The sequence below is a fragment of the Dicentrarchus labrax genome, unplaced genomic scaffold, assembly GCF_905237075.1.
Source record: "Dicentrarchus labrax unplaced genomic scaffold, dlabrax2021, whole genome shotgun sequence".
Lineage (NCBI taxonomy): Eukaryota > Metazoa > Chordata > Actinopteri > Moronidae > Dicentrarchus > Dicentrarchus labrax.
This window is the reverse complement of record NW_026136712.1, coordinates 11325418-11348633: the sequence shown is the minus strand read 5'-3', so window position 1 is coordinate 11348633 and position 23216 is coordinate 11325418. Positions and strand designations below refer to the sequence as shown.

General features: G+C 39.2%; 3 protein-coding genes across 4 annotated transcripts; all 3 read right to left on the bottom strand.

Moving 5' to 3' along the window:
• Positions 1–384: 384 nt before the first annotated feature.
• Positions 385–2447, bottom strand: LOC127373837 (carbonic anhydrase 4-like). The gene is made up of 8 exons (XM_051418679.1): positions 2375–2447; positions 2208–2234; positions 1938–2108; positions 1513–1661; positions 1324–1419; positions 1013–1091; positions 687–920; positions 385–527 (listed from the first exon to the last, which is right to left on the bottom strand). The coding sequence occupies exons 1-8, from the start codon at positions 2445–2447 to the stop codon at positions 385–387; spliced, it is 972 nt and encodes a 323-aa protein (XP_051274639.1).
• A 1861-nt stretch (positions 2448–4308) lies between these two features.
• Positions 4309–7652, bottom strand: LOC127373900 (carbonic anhydrase 4). Of its 2 annotated transcripts, none has more exons than XM_051418788.1 (9): positions 7506–7652; positions 7120–7192; positions 6948–6974; positions 6678–6848; positions 6251–6399; positions 6050–6145; positions 5741–5819; positions 5489–5652; positions 4309–5400 (listed from the first exon to the last, which is right to left on the bottom strand). In XM_051418788.1, the coding sequence occupies exons 2-9, from the start codon at positions 7190–7192 to the stop codon at positions 5218–5220; spliced, it is 942 nt and encodes a 313-aa protein (XP_051274748.1). In that variant the 5' UTR covers positions 7506–7652; the 3' UTR covers positions 4309–5217. The 2 variants fall into 2 exon arrangements, with proteins under 2 accessions (XP_051274748.1, XP_051274749.1); XM_051418789.1 differs by lacking the exon at positions 7506–7652 and adding an exon at positions 7384–7477.
• A 3729-nt stretch (positions 7653–11381) lies between these two features.
• On the bottom strand, positions 11382–23173 carry LOC127373897 (uncharacterized). The gene is given in 18 exon segments (XM_051418783.1): positions 11382–12039; positions 12041–12181; positions 13718–13881; positions 13980–14049; positions 14137–14178; positions 15125–15214; positions 15326–15474; positions 15806–15979; positions 16080–16109; positions 16195–16300; positions 17684–17917; positions 18147–18236; positions 18343–18494; positions 18684–18860; positions 18964–18996; positions 20264–20318; positions 20606–20628; positions 21769–23173. Coding segments are annotated over 18 exon segments (1839 nt in total). The 5' UTR covers positions 21854–23173; the 3' UTR covers positions 11382–12015.
• Positions 23174–23216: the final 43 nt, after the last annotated feature.

Below are 23216 nucleotides of genomic sequence, written 5' to 3'. Positions count from 1 at the left end.
CTGGGATATGTTTTCATTCTCATCGCACGTGACCGGTTTTAGCACAAACCGCTAATTAGCTTATAACTCTCTTCCTATACCACAAACAAGACTCAAAATAGCACCACACTTACACGGTGGCATAATGAGGGCCCCTACTTGTAAACCGAAGCATTGAGAACTTTGTAAGTGTACAGACAGTTTATTAAAAAGATAGTTTAGATACAGGCGGGCGCCATCTTGGGAAAACAGTCACGCGACCAGTCGAATTTGCTCAATATATCAGAAATAATCGCGCCAATGTAAAACTATGTTTCTCAAACCCTGCCAACACTCAATGAGTTGGGAGTAAGAAGGAGAGATGTCCCCACAAGGACCGTCTCTCGCCACTCCCCGCGTTTACGCTCACAAAAGCTTCGCCCCGCCGACCTCCCGGCCGGCGGTGGCCACAGCACGTCCCTCGGCGCACGGGTTTTCGGTCGGGCGTCCCCGAGCCGATCCCCGCTGTCCGCACAGGGCTACCTGGTTGATCCTGCCAGTAGCATATGCTTGTCTCAAAGATTAAGCCATGCAAGTCTAAGTACACACGGCCGGTACAGTGAAACTGCGAATGGCTCATTAAATCAGTTATGGTTCCTTTGATCGCTCTAACGTTACTTGGATAACTGTGGCAATTCTAGAGCTAATACATGCCAACGAGCGCTGACCTCCGGGGATGCGTGCATTTATCAGACCCAAAACCCATGCGGGGTGCCTCTCGGGGTGCCCCGGCCGCACCAAATCTTTGCTGACTTTGATCGAATCCTTGAACACAGTCCAAACCACAGCCTCATTGCAATTGGGGGTGGTCAAGGAACCAAGATAGCGGTAATATTGGCTACGATCAACCCCGACCAGGAGGTCATCCAATGAAATTCCAGGTGCAATTGAAACAGAGTCACCTAAGGGTAGAAATGTGAACTGTGAGAGCACTTCCTTTCACAACATTAGATCACGGTTTCAACAAAAAAAACAAACAAAATCATATCCTTACCACGGTTTCTGATGTTGGCCAGGTAGGAGGTCAAAGTGTTCCAGCTTGCAGGTTGCTGAGTTTCATTGCCTGACATTTCCTGAAATGTGCACACACTTCAGTGTTTGTTTCGATATCAGTGGAGGGGGAAAAATACTTCATGGGGCTTTGGCAGGAATAAATAAAGAGTGGAGCACCAACTTAAAGAGAACATTGTAAATAATGCAGTGTTGAAAAAAAGTAGCATTTGACTTTTGAAGAATACTTTGAAATAAGTCTGATACTTAGAGCAACTTCAATCAGTATATTGGCATTACAAAAACCCCTCTCACCTCAATAAAGAAACCAAGAGCAGCAAGTCCTGTAGAGTCTTTAACAGCTAGAGTTGTGTTCCCATTAAAGGTTGACTTGCTGTTTACAATGTGTAACTGGGGGAATAAGAAACGTTATAATTATAATATAATCTGTGTTAACAAATCTCTAACATATAGCTCAACATGAAAACAGAGACTGTACAGTACCTCCATGGGATAGCGCTTTCCATCCACAGTGTGCTCGGAGCCGGGGATGGAGGAGCCATTACCCCAGTGCAAGTGGAACTGCAGGCTGTCATATGCCTCAGACAGATCTCCTCCTGAAATACTAACGCCACTGCCCAAGCTGACTTTGACTGGAAAAACAAGACAATTAATACAATTAAATCAAAACTGAACAGGAAAAACAGGATTCCATGGCCAGATGCTAGATAGATACTTTATTTATCCCGAGGGAAATTCAAGTGAAATTCAAATAAAAGATGCTGTGATCAGTTGTAGGATGAAAGATCATGACACTAGAATTTCAGTATATTTGTGTGTGTGTGTAGCTTGAAGTATTAGTGCCTTTAAAACCACATAACCCTAACCCTTCCTTCACACGAACGTTTGTGTCCACACCCATTACTCACCTGTCTTGCCAGTGTTTAGGATCTTTTTCAAGATGGAGGTGTCGCCGTAGTTCTGAAAGGTGAATTCAGTCAGGTTGGCGTTAAGTTCCGCAGATGCTGAGACGATGTTAATGGGAGACTGTCGGGTGCCACTGCAATACTTAGCAGCGATGGTTGGCCAGGTAGTGTCATCTGTAAATAGGAACAAGACTTTTAGTGGCTGGAGAGGAGCAGTTTGAGATGTTAGGATGATATTGTGGCCATTTAGAGATTAAAAAGGAGATTACTCACTGCAGCTTGGCTTATGATAACACCAGGCTGGAGGAAGAAAAGACAATTTAGTTACTCACTTATTCATGGAAAAACAGTCTACAAAGAGCCACACTTTTTATCCAGTGAGACACTGGATATCCCATAAGATTAGAAGAAAAAAAAAAAAACACATATACAATACATACCGACTGAGTCTGAGGCACAGTTTGCGCTGGGCACTAGGACGCACACAGCAAGCGCAGCTACAAGCCAGTTCATCTAAAACAACAAAGACTTTTGTTTTTCTCCAAAACAAATGACCACCCACATTAAAGAAAATGCACATATGAGTGAGAGAATTAAGTCAACTTGTTTAATTTAATTTTAGCCAATTTACCAGTTACGCATCAAATATTCAAACAATTAAAGAAAATAATCACAAACCAGTGGAAAGTTTCAAAATGCTGTCAACAAAATTAAATAGAAGAGACCCTCAATTGCGCTAGAAAGCACGAAGCAGAGTTTTTGCCGCAGCTGAATCCAGTTGACCTGAGCAGCAGTCTTACCTTTGACACACCTGTACCTCCTCAGTGTCCGCTAATGGCTAAAGGGCCTCATCCTCCTCCCCTTATTATTCGCTCAGGCAACCCCCAGCTGTCTAACACTGCCTCTATGTGACATCTGACTTGGCCATTAGCTTCCTGAAAAATGTTCTGGGGCTAATAAGCAGAGGAGGTATTTGTTTTTTTGTTTATTTATTTGTTTAAACATGCATAGGTATGGATGAATGAGTAATAACAGGAAGCATAAATCTGACAGCAGTATTGCAAGTGTAGGTTTATGCAAATAAATTACACAGTAAAATTAAATTGCAGCCAGTTTAAAAAATAAGATAAACTCAAATTTTGTATGAATTTTAAAATCTTTAAAATGTTAAAAACACACGTATTTATTTATTAAGCATCAAAACAACGTAGGCTACTGTTTATAAAACAGGAGTAAATGGCATTTCCAAACCCAGGTGATGTTTGGATCTTTGTTTCATCCACAAGGATTTTTCCAGGAACCCAGAAACTAGTTCATATCCTCAAATCTCTCTCTCTAGTGGTTAACTGTGTCTGTCAGCAATTTGGTGCTGAGCTGAACGTTCGGCTTGTATAGCGTTTGCACTGAAAACAGCCATAAATGACACTAAGAGGGTTGTGAGCCTGGACCAAAACATTAAAGTTGTGGTCTAACAGCTAAACAATGAGGTGAAGTTCACTATAAAGCTCCGTCGAGCTGCAGGAAGCAACAGAACTTGGGTTTTTCTTTGAGGTTAGTATTAAAGTAGAACTTTAATTCCTGGTTGCGTTCCTGACTATTCATGTGGGTGTATAGTTCCAGGAAGTATTATTTCTATTTACAACATTCAGGGATCAATCAAGGGTCCCACTTCACTGTTCTTCTTTGAGTAGCAAAAAACATGTTAACAGGTTCTGAGTCTAGAACCACAAACATGACTGAATGAAATACAATTTACACAGTAGTATGGTAGTTGTAGTAGGTGTTATCAGCTTAATTTCCAGGAACTATAATATTTTACTGGAGTTGCTGCTAGTAGTACTAATCAAATTACATACTAGTGTCATGAAAAGCGTATGTTAAACACCCTGCCTTATACTCTGCATGAAAGATTGTGCATGCTTACTTACAGGGCCTTTATATTTTCATTCGAACTGGGAATGTTTCATTAATACACCTTTAGTTAACCAGAGAATCTTTTGTTCACAGCACATTGAAGTTGATCAAGGGAGTTTGCACAGGAGTATTTATTCTGTTCCTTAAGTGGGGTAAATTTAGGTAAGCTACAAAAGGAAAAGGTCATCAAATATGCTGAAAAGCACAATGAGGAACAATTGCACTCTCAAAGGCATCATTTATAAGGAAGCAAAGTAACTTTGTGATAAAATACACCCTCTTTGACAAGTACAGCAGGGTATTAAGTGTCAAGTGTCTGGCTCATGTTCAGTCAAAGTGCAACATTAGGGATTAGATTTAATGCCGTTACACAATGCTTAAGAAAACCTACAATCTTTTGTTTAACATATTTTTGAAGCATGTTTATCCCTCATTATCAAAGAAGGATGACTCAAGAAAATCAATTGACAGCAAATCCTTTTAATTTAGAAATATATCTATCACAAGATCAAGAAGTCAGTTTTGTTACATGTGCAGGAAGTGCAACACAGGCCTAAATGGGGGGAAAAAAAAAAATCTATAATGTTCAGCATTCTGATAAATGATGGTGTTCATGGATCAAACGACACAGCATCAATCTCTTATTACACCAAGTGAAAGAAGCAGCACAGTTTAGTGAGTGTTCAGCTGGGCAATGTGGCGATACATGGCATTTGCAAATATCAAAATAAAGGGAATATAAAAATACAAAAGTCTGATTAAAAATCAGTCTGTCAACAACTATTGATGTTTTGGTAGTTTTAACTTGATACAGATACTTGCCAACATTAACTAAATACTGTCACGCTCAGATTACATTGCAGAGTTCCCAAAGTTACCATTATGTCATCTATCCAGTAAACTTAGTGCAAGTGCATTCCTGCCTCAGGCTCCTAAATGTAGCTTTGACAGCTCAAGCGCAGTCATTAGCTGTGCCTGAACCAGTCATTCTGCAAAACATGTTCATTCTTGTGCACAATGTTTAACATAAATATAGTGAGCAACAGATTAAAATCAGATTGATAAATTCTTTATAGCTTTTCATACTCCTGGAAGCAATATGGACAACTATAGCCATTATCACATTTAATGTTTGTGAACAATTCATTATGACAAATATATAGAGAGCTAGACTGGAACACAACAAAAGTTCTTGCGGCGTTAGTCAAATCCAAGCAAAACTGCGCCCTAACAATTTGGAGGTTTAAGTCAGACAAATCACATTGAAAGAGGATAAATAGTGAGATAGGTGTATACTAACAGGTTTACCAGCAGCACCATAAGTTGCCAAACCACCACAATAATTCTCCCCCCCCATTCTTCATTGGCCCTAACTCCTCCCCAGAGCCAGGCTCAGTGCCATCAACCCCAGAGAGTAACAGGTTTTGGAGGTAGCGCTACTGCTGGCAGCCTGTGTTGTGACTGGTTGTGCTGGCTGGACGTTTCTGAAGACATTGGTCATCAAAGGTGACGAGGTGTTGGAGACGTGTACTGTTGTGCTGAAGAGGTCAATCTGGAGGCAGGATATTGAGCCAGTTAGTTTGGTGAAGCACTGTTGAGAGCATTTTACTTATTACACAGTAGGAAAAATTAAATCTCACCAAATCTTTGCTGACTTTGATCGAATCCTTGAACACAGTCCAAACCACAGCCTCATTGCAATTGGGGGTGGTCAAGGAACCAAGATAGCGGTAATATTTGGTACGATCCACCCCGACCAGGAGGTCATCCAATGAAATTCCAGGTGCAATTGAAACAGAGTCACCTAAGGGTAGAAATGTGAACTGTGAGGGCACTTCCTTTCGCAACATTAGATCACGGTTTCAACAAAAAAAACAAAAGCATCTCCTTACCACTGTTTGTGATGTTGGCCAGGTAGGAGGTCAAAGTGTTCCAGCTTGCAGGTTGCTGAGTTTCATTGCCTGACATTTCCTGAAATGTGCACACACTTCAGTGTTTGTTTCCATATCAGTGGAGGGGGAAAAATACTTCATGGGGCTTTGGCATGAATAAATAAAGAGTGGAGCACCAACTTAAAGAGATCATAAATAATGCAGTGTTGAAAAAAAAGTAGCATTTGACTTTTGAAGAATACTTTGAAATAAGTCTGATACTTAGAGCAACTTCAATCAGTATATTGGCATTACAAAAACCCCTCTCACCTCAATAAAGAAACCAAGAGCAGCAAGTCCTGTAGAGTCTTTAACAGCTAGAGTTGTGTTCCCATTAAAGGTTGACTTGCTGTTTACAATGTGTAACTGGGAATAAGAAAAGAGAACTAATTAAATACTTGTATATAATATAATCCGTGTTAACAAATCTCTAACATATAGCTCAACATGAAAACAAAGACTGTACAGTACCTCCATGGGATAGCGCTTTCCATCCACAGTGTGCTCGGAGCCGGGGATGGAGGAGCCTTTACCCCAGTGCAAGTGGAACTGCAGGCTGTCATATGCCTCAGACAGATCTCCCCCTGAAATGCTAACGCCACTGCCCAAGCTGACTTTGACTGGAAAAACAAGACAATTAATACAATTAAATCAAAACTGAACAGGAAAAACAGGATTCCATGGCCAGATGCTAGATAGATACTTTATTTATCCCGAGGGAAATTCAAGTGAAATTCAAATAAAAGATGCTGTGATCAGTTGTAGGATGAAAGATCATGACACTAGAATTTCAGTATATTTGTGTGTGTGTGTAGCTTGAAGTATTAGTGCCTTTAAAACCACATAACCCTAACCCTTCCTTCACACGAGAACGTTTGTGTCCACACCCATTACTCACCTGTCTTGCCAGTGTTTAGGATCTTTTTCAAGATGGAGGTGTCGCCGTAGTTCTGAAAGGTGAATTCAGTCAGGTTGGCGTTAGGTTCCGCAGATGCTGAGACGATGTTAATGGGAGACTGTCGGGTGCCATTGCAATACTTAGCAGCGATGGTTGGCCAGGTAGTGTCATCTGTAAATAGGAACAAGACTTTTAGTGGCCGGAGAGGAGCAGTTTGAGATGTTAGGATGATATTGTGGCCATTTAGAGATTAAAAAGGAGATTACTCACTGCAGCTTGGCTGATGATAACACCAGGCTGGAGGAAGAAAAGACAATTTAGTTACTCACTTATTCATGGAAAAACAGTCTACAAAAGAGCCACACTTTTTATCCAGTGAGACACTGGATATCCCATAAGATTAGAAGAAAAAAAAAAAAAAAAAAAGAGTTGGAATACATACCGACTGAGTCTGAAGCACAGTTTGCGCTGGGCACTAGGACGCACACAGCAAGCGCAGCTACAAGCCAGTTCATCTAAAACAACAAGACTTTTGTTTTTCTCCAAAACAAATGACCACCCACATTAAAGAAAATGCACATATGAGTGAGAGAATTAAGTCAACTTGTTTAATTTAATTTTACTTTTCGTGGTTTTCAAATTGGCACAAGCCAATTTACCAGTTACGCATCAAATATTCAAACAATTAAAGAAAATAATCACAAACCAGTGGAAAGTTTCAAAATGCTGTCAACAAAATTAAATAGAAGAGACCCTCAATTGCGCTAGAAAGCACGAAGCAGAGTTTTTGCTGCAGCTGAATCCAGTTGACCTGAGCAGCAGTCTTACCTTTGACGCACCTGTACCTCCTCAGTGTCCGCTAATGGCTAAAGAGCCTCATCCTCCTCCCCTTTTTATTCGCTCAGGCAACCCCCAGCTGTCTGACACTGCCTCTATGTGACATCTGACTTGGCCATTAGTTTCCTGCAAAATGTTCTGGGGCTTTGGATGAATGAGTAATAACAGGAAGCATAAGTGTAGCAAGTGTAGGTTTATGCAAATAAATTACACAGTAAAATTAAATTGCAGCCAGTTTAAAAAATAAGATAAACTCAAATTTTGTATGAATTTTAAAATGTTAAAAACACACGTATTTATTTATTAAGCATCAAAACAACGTAGGCTACTGTTTATAAAACAGGAGTAAATGGCATTTCCAAACCCAGGTGATGTTTGGATCTTTGTTTCATCCACAAGGATTTTTCCAGGAACCCAGAAACTAGTTCATATCCTCAAATCTCTCTCTCTAGTGGTTAACTGTGTCTGTCAGCAATTTGGTGCTGAGCTGAACGTTCGGCTTGTATAGCGTTTGCACTGAAAACAGCCATAAATGACACTAAGAGGGTTCTGAGCCTGGACCAAAACATTAAAGTTGTGGTCTAACAGCTAAACAATGAGGTGAAGTTCACTATAAAGCTCCGTAGAGCTGCAGGAAGCAACAGAACTTGGGTTTTTCTCTGAGGTTAGTATTAAAGTAGAACTTTAATTCCTGGCTATTCGTCTGGGTGTATAGTTCCAGGAAGTATCATTTCTATTTACAACATTCAGGCGTTTTCAATCAAACCATGAAGCATAGAATAGAAAATACTTTTGCAAATTTCATTTAAATATGTAATTATTATTATTATTATTATTATTATAAACCAAACAGAAACATTTTCACACAAAGACTTGCCAAAAAACAGAATCTGTCATTTGTTCAAATGCTTTTCTTTTTTTTTTTTCATATTTCCTAGGAAGTACACTGTGGTGGATGGCAGGGTGTACAAAGCATGTGACATGCAGTGTAGTTATTTGAAATGATTACATTATACGGAGACTAAAAGATGGATGGATAAGTGGACTGCTTGGCAGGCAGAGACAGGTAGATCTAGTCCAGATAGAGAATCCTTGATGTCATTCAGGTGAAAAAAAACGAGTTTCACTAGCCTGCATAATCACATGGCAAAGTGTCATTCCATGTTTCCTACATCGTCTGAGGCAATGTATCAGCCCAACCCACATGTGATTTTGTAAAGGCTCATTGTGACAACTCTGCCTTCAAGGGTCCCACTTCACTGTTCTTCTTTGAGTAGCAAAAAACATGTTAACAGGTTTTGTGAGTCTAGAACCACAAACATGACCGAATGAAATACAATTTACACAGTAGTATGGTAGTTGTAGTAGGTGTTATCAGCTTAATTTTCAGGAATTATAATATTTTACTGGAGTTGCTGCTAGTAGTACTTATAAACACATAGGACACCTTAAGTCCAAAACATAGCAATGCTGAGTGGAAATATAGATGAAAGTGTTGTGGCAAGAAAATACAACATTAGAAGTAAGTCTAATTATAGTTAAAATAAGGCCTATAAGTGATTCAAATACAATATGCCAACAAACTGCAGTCTGTGAATGTAGATTATGAGGCTCAAACAAACACAGGACTTTCACCTAGGAGACTGCTATTAGACTCCTGTGTGAAAACAAAAGTCAACATTGAATTGTTCTGTTTGTTCTGTCGCCTTAACCTTACTAAACGGTGAACTCACCAAGCTTTATAATTTATTATTATTATTATTATTATTATTATTGTAACCAAATGTTGCATATTGCTAACTTGACCGGAATGAGCATGTGTTAAAAACATAACACTGCCACACCTAGGCGAGGCCATACACAACTTGGCATGTTGGCATGTTGGACCAGTGTGTGTATTACACTCTTTGGGGTGTTACCTGGGTGCCAGGTGCAGACTTTGAGCCTCTGCAGCGAGTAGAGCCGACTCTGGGCCTTCTTCTTCTTCACCTCGACATCCTCCCCTTGTATGGATACAGGGGTCAGAGGAGGCTTCGTCCTGCGCAAGTCCCCAATCAGCTCCATCCTCTCGCTAATGTTCAGCTGCAGGTGGTTCAGTTTGCACCACCCAACAAAAACATCCAAAAGGCCTTTGTACTGCATTCCTCGTCCTCTCTTGCCTGCAGATACCCCCCGCAATGGCAGAGTCACTGATGGACAACAAAGTACAATCCCCTGGGGGGTTCTCATGTTGCTTATCAGTAGTGCTACCTCCTGCCTCCTGGTCATTTGGTTGATTGTAGCCTGTGATGCTTCTCATGCCTCTGCACACCTCCCTGGTGTTATTCGTTTGCAGTCTGACCTCCATCTTTGTCCTGTAGGTGTTCTAGGTGACCTCCTGGATCTTAATCTTCAATCCTTAGCTCCTCTCTGCTACCCTGTCCCAATTCAGGAGTGTCTTTGTCCCTTGTGATCCAGGGCTTAGTTCCCTTATGTGGTGTTCCCTTTTTTCTTGGAGACAATCCTGCATTCAATCATACTGCAGTAAAAGGTTTATATTTTCTTTCTTTTTCCCTTTTCCTCTCCTCTCCATTCCTCATCACTGATTATTTTCACCCGTTTTCCCCGCTCATTTACCTGATTATCACTCCTCATTTAAAGACCACCCTCACCTTCTCTCTCTCCTTCAGGCAAGGCAGCAGTTCGGATTCAACAGCCCATGTGTGTATTGTTCTTCCTTTATGTTCATAAACGCAATTCTGTTGAGTTTTCTGGCCTTTTTCCATGCATTCTAACCTGATACCCACAGTGACCTACAAGTTTTTATTAAGTATTACTTAGTTTACAAGAAATCAATACTTTTAACATTTTATAATAAAAGGAAATGAAACACCAGTGCGAGACATGCTCCAACGCCTGTCTATGAAACTGCGACTTTGGAATTCTGCGAATTAAACAACAAAGCAACATGTTTTTCAAAAGGTTGAATGTTTGTACCTTTCTGGGTAGTGTTCCTGGAACCGTCCAAAATTCATTTGTGCATTGCATTGTGGGACAGTACATCAACGGAACACTCAGATGGTTTTTGGTGTGGATACGGACCTTTTTTTTCATGTTTCCAGTGTGATCACCCGATTCACCTGTATGAAATTGGGACTCATTCACAGTGTAGCTCAGTGAGTTCTCAAACTGGAGGGCGTTGAGCCAACACAGGGGAGACATACAGGTGAGCAGGGAGCAAAATGTCAAGCAGTGGTGAGACTAGAGAGGTTACGTCAGGTTAAGTTACAAAAGCCTATTATCATAGTTATAACAAAAGACACTATAATTGGCCAAACAGACCTCTACATAGTGTTTGGTTTCAACCCGTTTTTGTTCTTCTCCTGTGCTGTGTCCTTATTCCTGTAAGTAATGACAAAAATGTTAAAACCCGAGAGACAGGTATGGACAGGAATCTGGAAACAAATGATATGTTTGATGTATGATATAGATGTTTTCAGGAAGGAAATGAAGGCCAAATTAGTCATTAATTTCCAAGATCACAAAACAAAAGTTTGTTTACAGTTCAAATCAAAGTGAACCTTAAAGCCAACTGTAATCTCTAATAATTCAATCTATACTCTTTTGGGTATTTTTAATAAATTATGGCCATTATGGCTGTAAAGCGTTCCTACAAAGATGTCTTCTATGACTTGTGTCATTGTAGTGGACTGATTTAGGGATGAGTGCAAGCAGCGGTGGCAACTTAATTGATAAAGTACCTATTACGAATATATTGATAAACTGATAAATATTACACATAAAAAGGCGGACACTAAAATCTTCTAGTCACCAGCTGGATGGCAGAAAACGTGACACAATTCAAGGAAGCATTTCACCTTCAAAGAGTATCGGTTCAATTATTTATTTTTTGTTTTCAGTGGTTACAAAACAATACATTCCTCACTGATAACTATAGCACAAGAACACTCACTTGAACACACTGCAGTAATTCATCATTTCTTCTAGCTCATCTGGTCAACAACTGTAATTAGTGGTTTAACACAGCAGACGTAAGCCTTGAATCACCTGAGATGTAATTGATTTGATTTCTACACATCTTTGTACATCTTTTGATAAAGCAAAGCAAACAGGTACTATTGGATCAAGTAGTAACTTTGCTACAAATCCAGAGATATTTATATTTAGTTATTGTGCAAGTTTAATATTTTTTACTACTGAAGTCGGAGTTTGAATGAGTAGTCAAAACAACATTATAACTGTGGTAACTCACTCACCAGTTCAAAACATGCTGCAGCGGGCCTGGTAACACCTGGAGTTTATAAACAGATTTTTCAAAATAAAACTTCCCTGGTCAGCCTATATAGACAATATCTTGATTATGAGATTATTTGATTGCATTACTGAAGATTTCTGTAAATAAAAATGAAACACTTATTGAGATGCTAATCTGAACAGTTGAAGACAGATGATTGGTGCAATACACTTTATTTTTCACAATAGTTCCAATTAACTAACCTTCTCATGAATGCAAATTATAAGAGAAAGGCACAGATACATGCCAGCAGAAGAAACAGTATGATGGGAGCAGGGGCACTGGATGCTGATCTGATGATTTTCCTGCCACTAAGATGCTGTGCAGGCCGAAACACGTTGGTATGTTCTGTCACAGTCGGGAACATCATTATCTGGTGGTGTTGAAGATGGTGTTAGGCATCATTTATGACAGACTGAAGTGTAATCCATTATTTTGACTTGATGTTCTTCTGTTATAAAAGGACACTTCTTTGATAAATTATGTCCCTGTACTAGATAAACTGCTCAGGCAGTATAACTACAATGATGAGGATTGTTTGTAAACTGCATTGTTTAAAAAAGGTACTAGGCTGCATGTTTATCTCTTTGTGCATTACACTGATAACTGTCATAGCCAACTGCAACTGATCTCAGATTACTGCAATTTGAATCAAAGCAGGGCAAACTAATCAGAAAAATCACCCGGTACCTCAAAAGGTACAAACATACTGATACGTTTTATTGTTTTAACTCTGAACTCGAGCCCATTGACTTTGAAATGAAGGGATGACTGGCGTTAAAGTTATGATTTTTTGTATGGGTTTCTCGCCCATATTGGTGAACAGTATCACACTCATATCCTTTTTTATACATACCCTCGAATGCTAAACATAAATCGAGACTACCTAGCAGTTGAAGGTTTTCCCCGTCTGTTAACCTCTGACTAAACTTGTGTTTGACATTCTACAGAGCGGACTGAAGACAATGGTGAAAATAGCACAGATCAAGGATAGCATCATCAGGGTAGATACCAAGTATCTGGCACTGACGTCAAACACGAAGACATCTGCAGTCATTGACTTTTGTAAACACATTAAATATGATGGCTTGAAAGTCTATTCTGTATTTCTGTCAACAAATCCAATGATAAAAAGACCTAAACCAATAATGAATGATCCTTCTAACAAGTATTGTCTCTGTAGTCAAAGAGTGGTTGCAGCCTTCTTCTTCTTTTGCAATGTTTTAATGGGACCAGACTGGAGAATTAGCACCACCAAATGTTTTTCAATGCACTCAACTTTTTATTAATTCCCATTTTCTTCTGTTGTCTTTCTGTAAATCTGGTTAAAATTAGCTGGAAACCTGGCTGTGTCAGAAAAGCATTGAGAGATGGATTCATTAATTGTTTGTCTTGGTCTTTAAAAATGGGATTTGTTGACAAAAAGAAAAAGAACACCAGTAGCCTCATACTCTAGATAGATATGTTAATTAATTACTTCCTTTTCTCTAAAATGAGGGACATGTTGTCCTCCTGTTCCATTGATGTGGTTACCCTAAAACTACAGCTGTCAGTGTCTTAAGCTTAGTCATTTTATTTAAAATCCTTACATCAGTGATGTGCATCCACATGTGCATACAGAGATGCCAAACAAACACTGTGTTCCAGTATAATCTACATCACTGATGAAGATCATTGCTGTCAGTTTTGATTGTCCTGTAATGGAGTCTAACAAACAGTTCTCTTACAATGACTTCTCCAGAGGATAATCTCTTTGTACTACCAATCTGAACCACTGTAGTTAAGAATTATCTTTGAATAGTGTTGCATCGAGCAACTGCATTATGCAATACAATTGATTCAAAGCCAATGTGGCACACCACTGGTTTAATATAGTACCTTTAACACCAAGATGGGGAATAGCACGTACCAGCTTGTTGTCCACCTTGATAGACTCTTTAAAGACTGTCCAGACCACTGCTTCGTTACATGAAGGCGTGGTTAAGGAGCCATTGTAGCGGTAGTATTCTTTTCGGTTCACATTGCCAAGCAAGTCATCAATGGAGATCTCTTCTGTAAATTCAACTTCTGCGCCTACGTGGAGGTAAAAATGCACAAGATGTATTGGCACATTTGTGCATCCACATTCATTATTTTTGATCTTATATCCTACAAAACAAGCATGCACTCACCAACGCTTGTAATATTTTCCAGGTAGTGAGTCAGTTTATTCCAGGCATCCATACTAGGTGCGGGATTTGTCTACAGAGACAAACGTGGAGAATGATTAAGGAACGTTTGACTATACAGTAGCACAATCTGCTGGTTTGAAAAAGCTACACTACTTGCCTGTTGTTCTGAATCGGTGCTGCTTTTGGTCGTATCTGTAGCCTGGAAAAGACATTGAGAAAAGCTGTTTATAGTCAGGAGAGAAAAGAGAGCACAGTTCCCTCTGCTAATATGCACTGAAAACTCTCAACCAATTGCAAAATAATCCGTTATGAGTAGTCAGTTCTACAGTTTGTACAAATATACACAAGGTTTGCATTTGGACTTGCATGATTATACACCATTAAATAGAGGTTTGATACATTTGTATTTGACATTTATGACAAAACCTTTGACAAAATGATTGAGCATTGTTATATGTGTTAGCAAACTGTAAATCAGGCATGACTCATACTAACCATCAGACGAGTGAAAGAATGGCATTGTATAATGCAGGTGCACGCGTCAAAAGCTCAGTGATTAATGGCCGCGTGTATAGATTTAATCTTGTTTCTTATTAGATAAAATGCCAGTATGTTGCGGTATGTCTCCTGTTGCCAAATGCAAACCGGTAGCGTCAGTCTGGCCTGCTTTGGTGCTTTTATATTTATATTATCTCATGACCAGATTACAGCACAGACACTGTCATTTATGTCTTGGGCAGACACCAATCAGCTGAGGACACACAGGTGTAGTCCTCAGCTGATTGTCGTAAAAAGGTGGGAAATAAATAGATGAGAAGTCAGGTAATGTTAACTTAATAACACTACCTGGACCCCTTCACCACCACCACCATCCCCAATTAGTTGTTAAAATAGTTTTCAGCTGCTTTCCACCATTTCCTTTGTGCATTGCACACTAAAAAATAAATAATGTCAGTTTTTTAGACCGAATATGCATGAACTTGTATTTGTTTTTGTATTTGTTTGTATTGAGTATACTTTATTTTGTCACTTTTCCAGGGTGAACACACTAAACACTCCACCCTGTTTATAAATACTATATAGTATGGATCTAAATAACAACTATTGGCTTACTACACGAACGCATCAAACACACTAAATGTTACCTCAATAAAGAATCCCAGCACTGCCAGACCATTAGGAATCTTCACTGCCTCATCCAATGTTAAACCCTTCCTCTTGTTCACTATGTGCATCTGGACAAAGACACAAATATTGACATGTAGTATACACACTGGCAAAAGCAAAATCTATTGGAAAACAATGCCTTCATAGCAACAATGCAGTAGTTTAATGCTTATAACTACCTCCATTGGGTATCTGTGTGAATCCACTGTGTGCTCTGAGCCACTGGAGTCCTGTGAGCCCCAATGGAAGTGGAACTGTAGGGTGGAGTAGACGTATTCCAAATCTCCCTCTGAGACCTCCACCACATCGTCCTTCAGTATACACTTCACTGGTTGAGTTGAGCGAGAACACAAGGCACAGTGTAAATGTCTCCTATTTTAATTATGGGCAAACCAAATATAAAAGCTTGGAAAAACAACTGAAACGATTAAAATTGTTGCTTATTATTTTTGACAACTCAATTCTAATCATAACCCAAAAATAATACAGTTAAGCATTAGTTTTGTTTTGGAAGCATCAATTCTAATGAAAATCATCAATAATAGTAATTGTAGCATACACAGATTTAACAGAAGCTTAATAAAGTCCATCTTTGAGTCCTTTTAGACTCAATAAATATCCACCAAAAACACCCTATAATCTGAAAGAAACTTTCAAACCTGTGTGGCCTGTGTTAGTGATCTTCGCAATGGCTTTTTTGTTTTCAAACCCTGTAAAACTGAAGTCACCAAGATCTTTGTCGATCACAGTGTTTGTCTCAATGTTGATGGGTGACTGTCTTTCGCCGTCGCAGTGGGAGTAAGGCAGAACGTGCCAATTAGACGGCTGGTAATCTGAGGTTTGGAGAAGAAAACAAATGTTTAAGAGTCCAAATCCCATTGTAAAAGCATTAAACTGTCCAATCACTGTCAGTGATTTATATATGATACGTACCACAGTGCTCATCATAGCACCACTGAGGACCTAACGAATAGAGCAGTCATATTTAATGTGTCAACTCAGAGTCATAAATATTAAGGATCCTATATGTGGTGACTTTTCAACTCACTCAGAGGTATAGTAGTAGCAGGGGAGGCAAACACTCGACGTTCATTAAGATGTTGTGTAGGCCGATAATTGTTGGTGAGTTTTGTCTCCATGGGAAACTTTTTAATCTAAGAACAAAGCAAAACACGTTTCCTCCAACAGATCCACTGCAGTGACATAACTGGCAAACACACATTTTGTAGTACAATTTCTTAGCAGCAGACACAGAGGATGAGTTGAGAGGCCCTTTAGTGAACGCCCCCTTACTTTATCTTTACAGGTTAAGCAACCACAAACTTTCCTTATTTCTGGCAGAGGGCCCATAGTGTCAGCACAAAGCACTTATCCTAATCATTATGAGAAGCGAGCTGCTTTAAACTGGGCGGTTTCAAGGTATCTCTTCATTCTTGAGGTCGATACCTGCCATCTTCAAAATATGCAAGTAACACACTTCTGTATTGTCTTTCAAAATAAGAGGTGCAAAGGTGCTTGAAATGTGGATACATATATATCAAGTTACACAGAAATCGACATGTCTGAATTAAACGCACACCTTAAAAGTTATAATGCAATGAAATGGTGCTGCCTTAAATGCTACTTTTATGAAGGATATAAATTGCATTTATTTCCTGAGACTTGGTCGTAAAGGTGTCCGCAGCAATTTCTGAACTCTTACTTTTGCATATTTGCTGCTGTCAGCATGTTCTCAAATACAATAATCTAACTGTTTTAAGTGTAGGTAGTTAATATAACTGCGGCCGAGGTCAAAGAGTCATGCACCTGCTGAGCCACCTGACACAAGAACACAAGAACAGGTTTCTCCTTACTGTTAGTATGGCTGTCAGGTAGATCAGATGGAGAGGTAAGATATGTCATTCATAGGAGTGATAAACGGCTTTTTACCCCCTCCCCATACAGTCACATGCATGCCCAATATTTTCTCTTGTTGAGTCAACAGAAAATAACAGTGATTATCAAACATGATCACCATACCAGATACCAGCATGCTACAGTATGTCCTGGAACTTGTTCTCTGGTGACGCTTGCCTGCATGCATCAGTGACTGCTTGTGTAACAGTTTGTGATTCCACTCGCCACAGGTCATCACAATTTTTACTGGTTCAGTTGTACAGAATGACTAAGCAAATTGCCACACAGAAATACGAAGCTTCAAGTCCAGTGTTTCTTCACACAGCTCAGATGGGTTAACCTGCTTACCGCTGGCGATGGCAGGTAGCAACTTTATCATTCATTTGAAGTTTCTGGCCACCTTGTGAGTGTAAGTCTGATATTCAGTCTTTTCTAGCTCTATTACTGGTCTTTACCAACGTATATCAAGCACTTCAGCTGTGAAATGCTCCTCTATGTTCACCAGCTAGTCGACAACTGTGTCTGTCTGCAGTCTGTTGCCTAGCTGGTTGTGTACAGTGGGTTGTTGGGATTTTACCACTAAACACGGCCTTTCCTCCTCTTATCCTGCAAAATAGAGGTTTCCGTGCTGCTCAACCCACCAGATTTTTGCTGACGTTGATTGGCTCTTGAAAGACTGTCCACATAACTGCTTCACTGCAGTTGGGGGTGGTCAGGGAGCCCATATACCGGTAGAACTTTGTGAGGTTTACATTTCCAATCAGGTCTTTGATAGAGAAGTGATGACTTATATCAACCGCGGCACCTGTGGTGTTTGTCAGGTAAGATGTAAGATTGCTCCATGGTCCTGACATATTCTCATTATCTTCTGTTGCCTTTAGAAAGAAGATATTGTAATTACACTTGCAATATTAGTTTGATAATGTACAAAACAAACTCTCCTAGATTTATTTCCACAATTATCTTACTCCCAATGAGCAGGATGAAATTCTGCAAAAAAATTTATTTTACAATTTTAGTGATGTTTTCAATGTATGATGTTTATGGAAAAGTTAGCACTATAAGAGTTTTCCTTGGAATAAAAATGTCAAGTGTAGGACATACATTTATAAAAAACCCAAGAACAGCAATGCCTTCCGAGTCCTGCACAGCCTGCTCCGCAGTAAGACCTTTCTTCAGACTGACTATGTGCATCTACAACAGATAACATGAACCCATCAGACAAAGTAAGGTCAAATAAGACACACATATGTAAAAGAGGCATGTTGTTTATAGTGAATGCCAGTGAACAATACTGTACCTCCATCGCATATCTGTGCCCATCAATCATGTGCTCCGAACCTTGATCATGTTCTGTGCTGCTCCAGTGAAAGTGAAACTGAATTGTAGAATATGTTCCACTGAGTCCACCTCCTGTCACTTCAACTTCCCCTTCCATCAAATTGATTTTCACTGTGCATGGGAGAGATGGAGAAGCGTTTTATGTGGTTATAGTTTGGAGTATATAGAAGTTAAAACACATTCTGATCATCATACGAAAGGCTTTGTGCCCTTTCTACACTTCTTTCACAAATATAGAAACTGTTGTACAATTCAAAGGCAGGGACAAAAAAGATCACATGGAAGTCTCAGTTTGTGTACCTGTATGTCCAGTGTTTATGATGGACTTGTTGATGTAATAATTGTCGAAGTTGGTAAAGGCAAAGTTACCCAGGGAATGGTTAGTCTCTACTAGATTGGTGACTATGTCAATGGGAGACTGCCTGTCAGATCCACAGGAAGACTCAGGAAGGTGTACCCATTTTTCCGGTGTGGTGTCTATGAAAGTTAAGAGGTTCTCTTAATGTCACAACAAACTAACATAGACTAATGATTGTTTGATCCAAATAATTCAATAAGTCAGACATCTGTCCTTACTTACCGCAGCCAGTATAGCACCAGTCACTTCCAGTTTCTGAAACAGAAATATGGCCAACATACAGGAGCCAAATGATACAAACAGCATCAAATGTGGCCTTATTAGCATTATGTGATGAAATACGACCCTGCCTGAGGAACATTGTAACTGAGACCTGACACATTCACATAAGTACCGTTCTTATGTCAAATTTTCTTCACTTTATCCATTTTATGCTACATGAAGTTTTATAACTAGGTTTGGTAACAAAGACCACGCCCTGAACTCATCTCATTTCCGCTCAAAACATATTTAAGCACACCTTAGCTCCCACTCAGCGTCTCAACACCCACTCTGTTCCCTCTGACCGTCTCGCCGAACTCCTCCATCCAACCATCCATCCATCCACCTACCCAAACCGTTTTCCTTCCTTCCTTCCTTCCTTCCTATCAGCCCTTACTCGTCCTTCCCATACCCCACATCCCTCAACCCTCGACCCCTTCCACTCATCCCTCAACCCTAACCCCTTCATCCCTTCAGCCTTTCATCCCCTCCATCCCTCGAACCTTTCCCTCCCACAGTATTCCACATTTGTTCATAATGTGTGATAAACCTTCCTTATTCCATACAGCCATTGGCGTGGTTTTTGTTAGTGAATTTATATCCACAATATTTCAGAGAGAAATGTACCTTTTACTTCACTACAGTTACAAGTACATGTATACTAACTTCTATCAATTAAGATTTATTGTAAAAAATAAAAAATTTAATTAAAAAAAAAAACATATGAAGAGATTATTAAAAAAAACAATGCATTGCTAAAGGTTAAAAAAGCTGTGTCTGGCTGGGGCCCCCTGTTTGAGTAATTGCCACCAAAAGAGATTTCCCTCTAAACTCTTCATTTGATTTTACAGTTTAAGGTCCAAAGAAATCAAATAATCAAATATTTCCACAAATAAATAAAAATCTAGTCCAGTAATCATGTCAATACCTCTCAGTTTTATCTCATGACTCTTTGACATTGTTGTATTACTACTTTTAAGCAAAGTATCTGAGTATTTCTTCCACCACTGTCTCTATCATATGGTATGGATAGCTTTTGTCGATGCTCTATTCCTCAACCTCTTTAGTTTTGTATATTGGATGCATTTTTGGGGCTTAAATATGAGAAAATCAGCAATTCACATCCTAAATAAACAGAATCTTACTCTCAAAAATGGAAACAACATTGTGAGAGGTAGCGTATTCTGCTCTACAATGCAAACACAAATTATAGATATTATGCAACAAGAAGCAGAAATAGAAATGTATGCATTTTACTCACCACCTTTTACCAAAGCTCCCAAACTGATGCACAGCAGAAAGGAGAAGAGATGCATCTTCAGGAACACAAAAAAAAAACTGTTATCAATCACAAGATCTTGAATTGGATTTTTGTTTCATTATGTCATTCTCATTTCGGCAGTAGCCAAGTTTTCAGAGAGGTTATATAACAGCCTCAGTGATGTCTACCTGGTATACTTAATGATGAAGCCCTCGTATGACCTCATCTTATATAATGTAAGAGTGATTGACATCCATGCTCAAAGTACAGTAATCAAGATGTCAAAGAATTAAAACTTGCTATTTGACAGTTCATGTGTCAAAGTTTGTCAAATCATCCTACCTTACTTTCCAGGCTTCGAGTCCCTAAGGTTTTAAAAAAACATAGTATGTTAGAATGAAGGGTCTCATTGAAAAAGTGTGTGCATTTCAAAATAAGTCCATCAGTGAGGAGATGGTGGCATAGTATCCCAGTATGTTTCAAGTCAGTGATATAGAGAAGGAGGGACATGCAATGGGAGGGGGCCAATTGTGTACACATCACTTAGTCCGTATGGGGGAGATATTTAACTTGACTACAGGCCTCTTTCTTCAGGACACTGCAATCAAAATACAGGTGTTTAGGGAAAGCAAATGATCTTGCACAATCTAGGGGGCATACACAGCTCAATGTATCCTGCACCATGACACAGCACCCATGTTTACATACACAATGCTGGCACGACATAGGGAGTGAAAGAGTTAACCCGAATTAAACCTTAACCCTTATAAGCTAAAGCATGAGTTTGATATATGTAACAGTTTATTTTAATCTCCTCTATTTGTACAAGCAGCATATAAAGATTTAATAAAGGGTTCATTAAACACTAATTGTAAATTTTTAAGTATCCATTAATGCAAACCTTTATAAACACATGTTATATCATTGTATTTTACTATATTGTCGTTCATTATCTTACAAACCAGCCTCCATTTCTGGGTGCTTAACTAACTTAAACACTTTAATCTGCTTACAACTACACTGATATTTGACACTTCCTTTAGTGTTGTCTTCAGCAACAACAGACTTAACATATACACACACAAAAGCACAATCCCGATAAAGGAAATGACTTGACACTGAAATTTGATATCCTTTTTTAATAACACAAAACACAGGTAAACTAAGCCTTTAATTGACAGGTGATTCTATAAACTTATATTTGAGAAGCTAAATGAGACTTTAATTCTTTACACACTGGATTGTTGATTGACTGGTCAGGCTTCAAGCTACAAGCAAGAATGTTAACTATAAATCACAGTAATGTGACACTGTCAGTGCCACTTGTATCATTGCACATCTGATTAAATATTCGCTGCTCAACCTGTGAAATCTGTCCTGGGTGAGACATCCAATATGTGGTTTTGCACATTTTGCATCTTGTTTTACAGTTTAGACAAAACAGCCCAGGGAATCTGTTACTCTTCCACATAAAAGGAACACACATGGGGCGCATGCTAGCTCACCTGCTAGAGCGCGTGCAAAGTCATGTAGGCTGAATCTCAGCGGCCCGGGTTCAATTCCAACGCGACCCCCTTTGCTGCATGTCATCTTCGCTCTCTCTCTCTCTCTCTCTCTCTCTCTCTCTCTCTCTCTCTCTCTCCCCCCATGTTTAGCAGACAGACATGAGAGTGGTATCAATGACTATTTCCTGACAGAGAGTCAAATGTCCTAATACCTGGTAATGTTTATTGTAATTGCCCCTGTGTTTATATATACATCAGTCCTTAATGCTTAAATGAACCAACACAACAGGTTTCCTGCCCTTCACCTCATCCTCACACACTTTACCATGCCTCATTACACCAAGCCCTGTCTGTGTTTATACAAACAAAAATAAAATCGACACACACTGTCCACATTTTCAACAAACAGTGGGTCTTTTTTTTCCAAAACAATAACAAGGATATATGTCTGACAAGAGAAAACGGATTCATAAATTCTATGTGTGTGTATAAAAGAGGCATTTCATCTAATAGCCTGTAGATAAATGGATAAGCCTGGTTGCTGCAGTAAAATTAAGTAGACTGTGTCAATACTTCGATATCAAAAGGGCAATACTTCAAAGGTACAAAGCCCTGGCTCTATGTTTGTTGATGCAACAATACACTCACAAGATTCTTCCACCTTTTACTGCCAAGTCTCAGTGACAAATAATAACTTTCTCCCCATGACTCAGACCAGGACCTCACCTAAAAACCTTTCAGCAGGAACAACTTTCAGTGGGTTGGCAAGAGTTCACCTGAAACACCTTGCTTCATCCAAGCAGCAGCTGCACTTTTAGTAATCTGTCTGTGATAATTGACTTGATTATTTTGCAACAACTTGTGGTTGGCATAATTCTCTTAAGAAATTCAGTTAATTGATTAGGACAATGTCCACCTATAAGATTATGACTGCCAGGAAATAAAAAGAGTATATTGAGTAGGACCGTGGTACAGCCTATCAGATCAGATTATAGCAGATACAATTTAAAAATAAGTAGGTGAAAGAGTGAATAGAAGTGATTTGTTAAAGAAAAACATACGGCAATTGTTCCGCTTCTTCTGATTACACTCAAACCAATTTTACATATTAGGTTCAGTTCACTTGTCACACTGAGTACTGCTCAGCTTGAAAACAGTCATACAATATCTTCCATGGCCCCAGGAGGAGCTTTTGAATGTTTGAGATAACAAACAGATGTCACCAGCTTCTTGCACATCTTGTTTTTTTTTTTTCAGCCTGGGCTTGAAGACAACAAATCTTTAACAGAAAGCCTGCGATAGAAACTGAAAGGCCTGGAATTGGAATGATGTCTGCAAAGAGAATCTAACAAAAAATATCAAGTAGGATTGTGGGAAGTTTATGATCCAGTGTTTTTGATTTTTTTTTTATATAAATCATACTAGGGACTAAAAGTCAGAATATCTCT

What these genes read in the sequence shown, in the direction of transcription:
- LOC127373837 (XM_051418679.1), bottom strand. Translation starts at nt 2,447, where the DNA reads ATGAACTGGCTTGTAGCTGCGCTTGCTGTGTGCGTCCTAGTGCCCAGC. An exon ending in CTGTGCCTCAGACTCAGTCG is followed by an intron (nt 2,235 to 2,374) that starts GTATGTATTGTA and finishes TTCTTCCTCCAG; the next exon opens with CCTGGTGTTATCATAAGCCA. An exon ending in AAATGCACGCATCCCCGGAG is followed by an intron (nt 528 to 686) that starts GTCAGCGCTCGT and finishes CTTTGAGACAAG; the next exon opens with CATATGCTACTGGCAGGATC.
- LOC127373900 (XM_051418788.1), bottom strand. Translation starts at nt 7,192, where the DNA reads ATGAACTGGCTTGTAGCTGCGCTTGCTGTGTGCGTCCTAGTGCCCAGC. An exon ending in CTGTGCTTCAGACTCAGTCG is followed by an intron (nt 6,975 to 7,119) that starts GTATGTATTCCA and finishes TTCTTCCTCCAG; the next exon opens with CCTGGTGTTATCATCAGCCA. An exon ending in CCTAAACACTGGCAAGACAG is followed by an intron (nt 6,400 to 6,677) that starts GTGAGTAATGGG and finishes TTGTTTTTCCAG; the next exon opens with TCAAAGTCAGCTTGGGCAGT.